This window comes from Sturnus vulgaris, chromosome 1 (genome assembly GCF_052056855.1).
Source record: "Sturnus vulgaris isolate bStuVul1 chromosome 1, bStuVul1.hap1, whole genome shotgun sequence".
In the NCBI taxonomy this organism is placed as follows: domain Eukaryota; kingdom Metazoa; phylum Chordata; class Aves; order Passeriformes; family Sturnidae; genus Sturnus; species Sturnus vulgaris.
The window spans coordinates 140,910,352-140,921,151 of record NC_142243.1 but is presented as its reverse complement, the minus strand read 5'-3'; the positions used below and the strand labels follow the sequence as shown (position 1 = coordinate 140,921,151).

Genomic DNA, 10,800 nt, shown 5'->3' with positions numbered 1-10,800 from the left:
ATGGGCGAGCCCCGCCGCGCCGGCCGCCCCGGGCTCCTCCGGGCGGCGGGGGGACCCCGCCACGCCGGTATCTCCCGAGCCGTCCTCCCAGGCAGAACTGATCCTCTTGAGGGAACGAGGGGGTGGGGGGAGAGTCTCAATTGCAAATACTGTTCGGAGTTTATTGGAGAGAGCGTGTGAGCGTTGAGGTGCTCTCCCGTGGCTCCCGTTGGATGCAGTGAGCTGGCAGGATTGTGGTGGGTTTCGGCTGTGCAGGGAGTTGGGGTAGCGGGGGGGTGGGGGAGGAAAAGACACGATCGAGAGTAGCTGAGACTTTGTGCCCCCGTTGGAGAGATGGTTGAGTCCTCGTCAAGGTTGCTGTGGTATCCCAGAAACACCATTCACTCCGAGCTGTGACCGCGCACCATCAACAGCAACAACTCCGCTGCGCCTGGCCGAGGAATAGGAATTAGGAGCTCTCAAGAATAATATGAAAGGGATCTGCAGAGGGGAAATCCGTGCAAAGGAATCGAAATTAGCAGACTTTTGGGAAAGGGGATGTACTAAATGTGGCCGGCTGGACTTCATCCTGGTGAAGAAAATGGAGATTAAAAGTGGATTTACATTTTGGAACCTCGTCTTTTTATTGATGGTTTCGTGTGTGAAAGGTAGGGTAGTATTTGAGTAGTATATTTTTAGGGGTCCATTTGCTTTCGGTCAGGGCGTTGCAAGCTCTCGCCTTGTACCAAGGTGTATTTCAAAATATATTTATCTCTTATTTTATATTTTTGCCCTTGGTACTTTGCAATGGAAATATATAAATGATCGCTAAAGCGGGGAGAAAAGAAGGAGTTGATTCAGAGCTCTCTTCGGAGATAGGAAATGTATTTGCTTGCCAGAGCTGGCGTTCAATGCAGTGACTGAGCTGGGGCTCAATAAATATTCTTGCAGTATGCTCAAACGGAGACGTGAGTTGGTTCATATAGCCTCTAACTAGTGTATATTCAAACAAATCCCACTGGTTCACTTTTTTTAAGGTGACGACGATGTTAATGCGGGGTGTGTGGGGGGATTACCTACAATTCTGGTTTTCAGTCGAGCAGCGGGATCTTTGCGGGAATGCCTGTATCGATGCACTTATTAGTTTAACCCGTTGCGTGGGGAAAGTTACAGAGGAGCCCGGCGTACGCATAGCTGTCTCACAGCCCGAAATGCGCTTCACGCTCAGCTGTCTGTACGCATGCAGGGCTCCCAGGCTGTCGGAAAGGTGCGTTGGAAATTCAGCCTTGGAGGCATGGTCTGTGGCTGGGTGCAAAGATCGACACCTTTTCTCCTCCCTCCCTTGATCCCTTTTCTCTGATGTATGTGAGGGAGTTTGAGTGGTGGTTTTTGTCTCTATTTTTTTTTTTTTTTCCCCGAGGCAAGGGCTATTTTGCTTTCTTCTTGCTTCTGTGTTCGTGAAAGGAGAGCAAAAAGGAAATGTCTAGTTAGCGGCATAAATATCTTCACTAAGTCTGTGCTTGCAGACAGTTAAGGGAAATGCTACATACAGAGAAAAGAAGAAATATGTGGCTTGAATAATGTGCACCTGCCGAATTGCACAGGCATCGCTAAACAGTGAAGTGCCGATCCCATCACGCGTGCCTTCAGTAAAAGGATCTATTCTGCTACTCTCAATAGTCGGCTGCCTACCCGAAATAATCTCCCCTTGTTTGTGGCCAGTGATTAATATCCGATTAATCACCCTTTTATTCCCCTCCTCATCCTCATCCCTCCTCCCCGCCACACTCATACACTCCCAGAATATTTAGTAGACATTATCGATCCTCTCCGAGTTTTTAGACTTGGTTATCGCCTACAGAGGTTGCCTACACGGGTGGGAAGGAGGTGTCTTGTGGGGGTGGTATTCAAAGGCGTGCCTTCCTGAGCTGGCGCTGGCTTGGATGAAACAGTTTATTGTAAAGCTTTGCAGCTGCTTTTCCCCCCATTTGCATCGCGTTGAAAAAGACAATTCGCGTTTCACGGGGAGGGTCTGGAGGGCTTTTACCTCATCCCGCGTTATCCTGACGCGGGGTATCCATGGGGAAGGGGCTTGCCTGCGACGTTTATGCACACTGTAATTAAAGGCAGCCTTTCTCTGTTTGCATCTATTGAAGGGAGCCGCTCCCGGCGCTCTGCCCCACTCTGGAAACGGTTTGCTATCAGCACCGACCCGCGCCTTTGGGGACATTTCTTTCCCCCGGGTCAGCCTTCTGCCATTAGCGCGTTGTCGGTGCTGGGTGCCAGGGCTGGCCAGCCCCGGGCTGGATGCCGGCCAGGCGCGCCGTGCGCTGCGCGGGGCCCCGCGGGCGCGGTGCGGGGGCGAGCGGCGGCTCCGCGGCGGCTGCTTGGCGAGCGCGAGTCGCGGGGCGGCAGCATCCGACCGAGGGACGAGCGGAGCGGCTTCCCCAGCACCTGTTGAGAGCCGACGCTTGCCCTTGGGGGTGGGGGAAGGAAAAAACGCTGGGAGGAAGCACCAGAAACAGCCCAAGAAACAGGGGAAAATGGGCTTCGCAAAACTGGCTGTTTCTCCTTCTTCCCATCGTCAGGGCCTAAGCTTCCCTGGTGCCAGCCCTGGCAGTTTCCATAGACTTCCTTTGGACTGGGGCGGTTCTCCCAGAAACTGCCGACCCAGGAGGTGAGATTTTACATTCTGGATGCGGGTTCATTTAGGCAGCCAAGCCTTACAGAGCTGGCTTACACTCACTGCAGCACTGCATCTATTCAGAGCGTTTATATTAATTCTCTCTCCACTCCCGTGAATAAAAGCGTTTCACTCCGATTTACATTCCCATTGTGTCAACACAGCTCTTGCCTCCAGAAAGCAGAGGCAAACGATGAATGAATACCTACCCATGTAAAACATTCCAGATGTTGGGAGCAAGATGACTCCCCAGATCCTACATCTGCTTTACCATTGCCTGGCAAGGCCTTTTCACCACACCCCATCTCCACAAGCTCTAGCCCATACCCTTCCTTGCTTAAACACTTCTGCTGTGTCCAGTGTCACATCATAATACCCAAACTGTTGCTGTCATTTCTGTCATCCAGACCACTTCCACAGCTTTGCTTGATATCTGTCTCTCAGGCTTTTCCTATTTTGTCCTATTTCTCCAGTCTTGAGCCTCAGCTCTCCCATCCTTACAGGTGTCAAACTATCCCAGGATGCTTAAGGAACCATGTTCATATCTGAATAATTAGGCCTATATATTAATACAGACAAAGCAATCCTTCACGTTTATCTATAAATTCATGACTCTTTGGAACCTTCAACAATACTTGGAAGGGGTTAGAAACGGAAGAAGAAAGCAGGAGAAGGCAGAAGAAAGGAAATTGTCAGAACTGCTGAGGAAGGGGTGATAGGAAAAGCTATGTAAAGAGGAATTGTTCCTTTTTCAATGAAAATCTTGCTTAGGCAATATCCCATTATGCCAAGGAACCATCTCCAATAAAATCTTACTTCAATAGGCATGGAGTAAAAAAAACAAAGAAATTACACCATTGAAAACTGAGATGCATAAAAGGCATTAAAACAAACACATCCATGATCCAGCCTTTAGAAAAGGCCAAGTAGAATGATTCCTGATCAGCTACAGGGGGTGATGAATCCTGTGCTCTACCTTTTAGATGAACAAGAAACCCAGGAAAGCTCCTTCCCCTCATACCATGGGGGAAATAAGAAGCACCATTGAGGCAAGGGAGATACAAACAAAGTTTAGAGGACTAGGGAATGGAAAACTCTGCTGTCCAACTCCTTTACAGAAGCAAGGGAGAGGACATAAAATAGAGGAAATAAATTAGGCAGCAGCAGTGAGCTTTGCCTCCTGGGATTTAGGAGAGAAGTCGCAGATACTTGTATGCCTTCGGTTTGGCACCTCCCTCCACCTCCCTCCAAAAAAAAAAAAAAAAAGCTAGTGATATGTTAGTGGGGGCAAATCAGAGAGGAAATCAAGCAAAATGACCATATTCTACAAGATTCCTTCATCTCTTCTATTTGGCTGTAGCTACAAGAGATAGAGCACCAAGGTCGACTTTTGTCTGCCTGGCTAAAATGAAGCTTTGCCGCTGCTGTTGTTCCTCTGTTCCCCTCTTGCAGTTGTGACAAGCGGAACAAGGGCAGCTTTGAAAATGAAAGGGAGATGAAGCACTGAGATTTTAAACGGCTCATTGACAGGAGAAGTGATGAGAAAATGAAAAGCATTTCCATTTCCAGTGATGGGTATCTGGCATGTGGAGTATTTAGCAGGGACAAAGCGTGCCCTGCTTCTTTTAGCTACCTCTGCAATCTCCCTTTTCCCTCATTCCAACCTCAATCCCTATCCCTTCATGCTCTGCCAGCCCCTCCCCACCGCTTCCTGCCCAGTCACTTGATTTATGATGTTACTGACGATGGATATGGGATTACTGGCTGATGGCTTTCCTCAGTGGGGCACGGGTGGGCGCAGCGAGGTGCTGGCTCTGTCCCCGAGGCGGGAATGGTCGGGAGAGGTTCGGGTTTCCTCACACCCAGATGGTCGATTCCGATGCTGCATCTTTGTGTGCGTGTGTGTGTTGTTGTGTTAGTTCGTGTGTTTGTGTGTATGTACCCATGCAGGGGGGCAGGGACACACTGACTGGAGCAGGGCCAGCGTCGTCCTTCCTTTCCAACTCCTCCACACCCGCTCGCCTCCTCTAGGGTGCCTCTTTGCCATAAGCCCCCGCAGGTGACAGAGGGCTGGCTGTGCTCAGCGGGCTGCGCACCGCGACTCACCGGTTTCTCAAGCTACGCATTTCTTCAGGGTTGCAGGCAAAGTGACCCTGTCTCCCCTCCCCGCCTTTCTCAGGGCTGAAACACCGCACGGCTGCGCCCCCGCTTAGCGCTCGGCTCCTCCGCCTCCTCTCCTGCAGGGCAGCGCACGACCCCTCCCAGCAGCACCAGCCGGGACCGTTTCTCCTTTCCCCGCCGGTGCCACTCGGGACTCGCAAAGGGCACAGGAGACCCTCACCTTCACTTTGCTCTTTTTCATTGTGAGAGGCAGCAGTCTCAAGGCGGAGCCGGCTCGAAGCGGAGGCTGCCCGGCGGCAGCCTCCACCCGCGCCCGGCACCGGCACCGGCCCCGGCCCCCGCAGCCGTCCGAGGTGACCGCCCCTCCGGGCAGTCCTGACACAGTCAAAGTCCTCTGGCTTTGCTTACTTTATCTCGGTGACTCCTGCTGACAAGTCTAAGCAGCCCTAGGGTGGTCGGTTGATTGGTTTGTTTGGCTGACACACAGAAATTGCCCTGCACTCCCTGAGCACAACCAGCCCGTTCCTCTACGAGAGGCTAAGCACTTCAGGCAGCCTTACAGGATGGAGAGGGACAGACTGGAGCTTTAACTCCATTATCAGCATCTCAAATTGCAAGCACCAGTGCATGAGACCTAAAGAATTGTGTGGATGTGCTTTAAAAATCCTCCTTTTCCAAGATTCCTGTGCAGAAGCATAGCAGAAACCTGTGGGTTTTTGCTTGTTTGTTTGTACTGGGGCGGGGGGGGGGGAGGAGGGAGAAGGATGTTTTTGAGCAACAAGTCTAGCAAGATAATTACACATCTAGCTTAATGTCCTTTATCTCCAGCCATCACAATTAGCAGCAGTCTAGTGAAAGATTGGAGAAACATAGCAAGTGAAGTGACTAGCACATCTTGGATTTCAGCAGCCAACAGCTTTGGGTCTCCTAAGACAGGCTGCTTTTGAAACATCACATTGGGAAAGGCATGGACTGGCCTGTGTTCCTCTCATTTGTCTTTTCTCTTTCATTCTGCTGCCTTTTCCCCTTGCTTTGCCTTGCCTTGCCTTGCCTTGCCTTGCCTTGCCTTCCCTTTCCTGTTCCATACCATGGCATTCCTATAAATCCTGCATTCTTTACACTCTTCATCTGGCTGAAAGCACTGGCTTGTATGAACATTTGTGATAAAATTGATTATTGTTGATGTGCTGTGAAGGTCTACCTGCAAAAATTGAGATTTGAAACCATTGAATGTACATGTAACAAGAAATAAAAGCACATACTTGTTTGGAGAAATATGAAAAAGTTTTAAAATATCCTGTGGGGTGGCTCAATTTGCCTGTAACAGCTTATCAGAGAAAATGTTATGAAGAGTAAGATAGTCTTATATTGTAGCTTTTTTTAAAAATAGTGTCTTAGACATTGATTTTCAAAGATATTGGGCATTTACAAATTCAGGTGGCTCTAGAAAGAGTCTGGGGGGACATGTTAGCACCTCTGAAGAAAGGCCAAGTGAGTCCATCATTATGATATTGAGACAGAGAGAGACAGCATAAGTAAAAGGAAAGCATCTATAAAATAAATTAAAATCATATATAAAATTTTAATTCTACAGAATCTGATAAATTGGAATGGTAGGAGTAAGAAAGGCTTTATGATCTGCTGTAAAATTAGTTTTTATGTTTTTTTCCTTTTCCACTAATAGGAAACTTCAATTCTAATTCCATGGGGTTGTGACATCTCAGCTTCAACTACTTGCTGATGTGTATCATTCAGCTTGTGTTTCTGACCATAATGGTTAAGGTTGAAAGGACAGAACAAAGCCTTTGAGGGAAATTAGCTTACCAGTTACTAAAAGGCAATTTCCAGGAATGAGCAGTCAGAGAACAGACAACTTGGTCTAAAGTGTTGGGTTTTTTTCCTTAAACCCCTATAATTTTAAGACAGCTCTTACTATATTAGATATTTGAAGAAGCAGTATTTAAGTCACAAATCAGAGATGTGTCTGATAAAAGTAATTATTGCAAGGTTATAGACCTTACATCATAATTTTGTTTATATAATTCCCTGTTAGAGTTTATTGCAAAAGTCCAGAACTGTTACAAGATTTAGACCCATGCCTTTCAATCAACTTTACAGAATAATGTTTCCTTGTCAATGAAATGATACAATTTCTCTATGAAAAAAGATAATATTTTCCTTTATCTAAAATTCAAGGGACAATATTTGGCAATTATCTTAGACTTAAATAGAACAGGGACGTAAATAGAACAGATATGTAATGCTCCCCTTTTCACACTCTTTTATTAAAAAAAAAAAAGCCTAGTAGTATTAGAAAATATTGAAGATCTCCTTCCCAATATCCAGCTTTTCTTCTGGGAAGTGGAATGGAGAAGGATATTGGACTATAAGGAGGAATTTTTAATACACACAGACACACCATTTACATTTGTACTTGTTTACATTCAGTTGTTTACCTTTCCTGGGCAGATTTACAATCATTGTTGCCTTGCTTTGTTCTCACAGAATGTGTAAGATTTACTGTGGCTTCATAATTTCAGCATTACAGATGCTGAGTACTGTTGTAAATGTCAAAGAAGGAAATAGTGGGAATTCATCATGTTCTTCCCAGGGTCTGAAGTCTTAGTTGGGTAAGTTTATAGATTTAGGAACAGTGTTACTCATCAAGGGTGAGCCCCGGGGTATTGGAAAATGGCAAACAAGGGATTCCAGCAGGGCTGGTCCTTTCATAGAACTCTGTTGTTGAAAAACAAGATGGGATGCAGCCAGTGCAGACATAGAGAGATGGACTGCCCATTTTCCCTTGGATTCTACAAAATGCATCATAGTGTCATGTGTCATATTTGCATTGTATCATATAAATAAGGAAAATAACTGTAAGTAACTTAACCACAGAAGCATTCCTGGGGTGATGAATTCTCATCCCCCAAGGCCTGTAAACAACACAGACTGTCTTTGCAATAGAACTGAAAGAATTTGGAGGCTTGAGGCAGAAATAACTGAGTTGATTACTTGGGTTATACAGCTATTGGATCTCTATTTCCGACCTTGAATTCTGTTCTGTCTGTTTCCCCTATTTATGTATCTTATTAGCCTTATATATCTTTATGTATGTAACTTGTTTGATTTAATTTTCATGGAAATATGTATACTTATACCTATGCATATATAAAATGCAGATGTAGAAATTATATCCACATATTTGATTATGTTATGAAGAAATTCAACAGACTGCATTGTTACCTTGCAAAGTCACAGGTAACAACTTGAAACTTATGTGCTTCCTAAGTTACCTATTACCTCTTAATTTATTGTGTATTCCGTATCTCAGAAGGAAATTCTGCTATAATACATAATTGATTTCACTAACAAAAGAAGAGTGATAGTAGTGATAGCTATGAGTACTTGTTAGGAGGAAAGCTTGATGAAAAGAAAAAACATTAGTTACTAAAACCAGTAATTAAAAACTGATCTTAGCACATTAAAAATTGACTGACATATTTATTCCTACTGATTTAGGAATTTTTTTAACCAAATATAGTTTCTATAAACTGTTTTTAGCAGACTGAAAACCTCTAATCGCCTTTCAAGTGCAGAAAAAATGAACATTTCTGTGCTATTTTCTGGTTTGTTTTAATACTGGTATTATCATTTGAAGAGGCTGACATATCATATATCAGAGGTGGCTGTATTTCAGTGGCAGTTAAAATGAACCCTCTGCCATCATTATCTCCTCATAGAGCTGTTTTCAAACCCAGCAAGCGGATACCTGCAAGTATAGTTTGGAGTCCTTAGTGAAAATGAAGTGCATAAATGCAAAGTACAGATATTCTTACTGAACAGTGTTGAGCTACTTGGATTACAAAACCTTTCCTCCACTATTTAATCTGACCCAGTACTAAAACTTCACAGTCTACAGCTAGCTTTCTTGATTGCTGTGCAGTTTTAATTGGGAACTGAAGCTTAATCTAATTATAAGTATTTATTTAAAAGCCTATACTAAAAGTTACATTTTTACTTCTGTGTATGAGCTTTGATCCAAAGGTAAATAGAAGTTAAAAAACAGGATATAAAAAGAACATCTAAATTGTCTGTTGTTTGAGCCTATTGTAAGCAAAATGAGAGTTCAGAATAAGATCTCTGACAGTAGATTTTCCTGTTTCTTTTCATCCTGAGTTTTGAATTACTATTTTCTGTACATATATTTTATTTGACTCATAAATATTAATTATAAGAGAAGCCATGTATTTCATAATATTGGCTAGATCTTTTAATTAGAAGTGGTCTCTGGAAAACTCTTATGTTGTAAACCTAAGGATTGCACAAGTAAATTGTTTATGATTAAGTGAAAATAAATTACACATTTAGATACAGTAGGAAAATGCTCTTTCTACATTTCATTGATGGTCACATCAGCAGTTCTCTGGATGAGTCCACTGGATTCAGTGTAATGATAGTGTGCTAATACAATGTCAGGTGTAGTCCTTAGAAGCCCAGAATAGTCCTGGTTTTGTCAGGACATATGATGAATTACAGTAATTTTTTAACCTGGTTTTGAGATTTCATATTAATTTTTTGCCACTGCCTTAGCTTAAAGACATCTAATATGCTGAGTCAAAATCACAAGAACTGAAATATAGTGGAAAACAAAAGTCCAAATCCTGACTTTGGGAAGCCTACACGGTTAAACAAAGATTAGAGGAAGAAAAGGTCTTTGTCCACTTCACATAATCATATCCATTGGCTTTGTGGTAATAGATGCTTTTTCCTTGCATCTTCAGGGCCATGCAGGAACACAGGCACATCAGCACTTCTGGTAGCAGGCATCTGTAACTGTGTCCTCTATCAAGAAGAATAATGCCTAATTCATGACTATGCTCTCATCTTCTGTGATTTCCCTTGAATTAGTCTGTGCTGACACTTCGGTTATATGACTCCTGCTGACTTGAGCAATGCTTGTTGCATAGAATGGCAGAATTGGGTGGGTTGCAAAGACCATCAAGTCCAGCTTTAACCCAGGAGTGCTGAGTGATGAGTGCCATGCATGACATGGCAGTTTAAATGTCCACAAGAGAAGAAATACGTATACTTAATATCTCATAATAAAAAGGCAATCTTTGCATCAATGTAGTGCTCTCAAAAGTTCTCACCTGATTAGAGAGTTTTTATTGGTGTAATATATTGAAGTATATTGGCATTTGCACTGTCAGCAGTGGAAAGTTGCACCAATCAACCATATATGACACAGCCTTTTTGAAAACGTACCGGCAAACTTATGATTAGCAAAGCTCTTTATCTGATCTAGAAATGAGCAACAGAATCAATGTTTAATATAGAACAAGTTCAATGGCATTGCTGACTCCTGCATGCCTACCTCCATAACTTTCCTAAGGATATGCTTCAAAATTCCTAAATCTTTCGAGTACTACAACTGCAGTCCATTGAAACATGTATGAGTTTCTACACTATTTTCAGCTACTTTTAAATTAGACTACCCATAAAAAACCCCACCATTCTCCTAAGCTCTATCCATATATTTTTACTACACTCAAATCTAGCTCATCAACCAGCTCCTGTAATTTTTCTGAATTTATTCAGCCTCCTCTGCACTTCTGGGCTCCCTTCCCAAATTCTCTTCCCACTCCACAAGTACCGCTGGAGAAGTCCCAATAACATAAAGCCTGCAGTAAAATATAGAAAGTTCTCTTCAGATTCTGTGTCATTTTTAAAGTCCTTTTTTGGCCCAAAGTAATAATCATGTAAGGGTAATATGCTCAGCAATTAAATATCCTCCTAGCCTTACAGTCATAGATTAGACTTACTAACTTTTTTCAGGAAGTTCTTTGGATTTTATATCATCTCTAAGAAAGCAAGATTGGAAGAGTAGTTTTTCAGTTATATTTCTTTTCTTTCTTCAGTATATTGTGCCTGTTTACCTGATTATTGTTTGGTAACCAAAATAGTACCCATTCACCACAAAGAAGAAAACTTCAAAACACATTATTAAAAAAAGTTCA

General features: G+C 43.5%; 1 protein-coding gene across 4 annotated transcripts in view; it reads left to right on the top strand.

The window, feature by feature from the left end:
- The first annotated feature begins 65 nt into the window (after positions 1-65).
- The window catches only part of CSMD3 (CUB and Sushi multiple domains 3), a 587,774-nt gene continuing 577,039 nt past the window's right edge, over positions 66-10,800 (top strand). For 2 of the 4 annotated variants that reach the window (XM_088178475.1, XM_014870085.2), the window contains exon 1: positions 66-647. In XM_088178475.1, the coding sequence (XP_088034601.1) occupies positions 470-647 (178 nt within the window). In that variant the 5' untranslated portion in view covers positions 66-469. The remainder of the gene's footprint in view (positions 648-10,800) is intronic. The other 2 variants (XM_088178481.1, XM_088178476.1) reach the window with 1 other exon arrangement.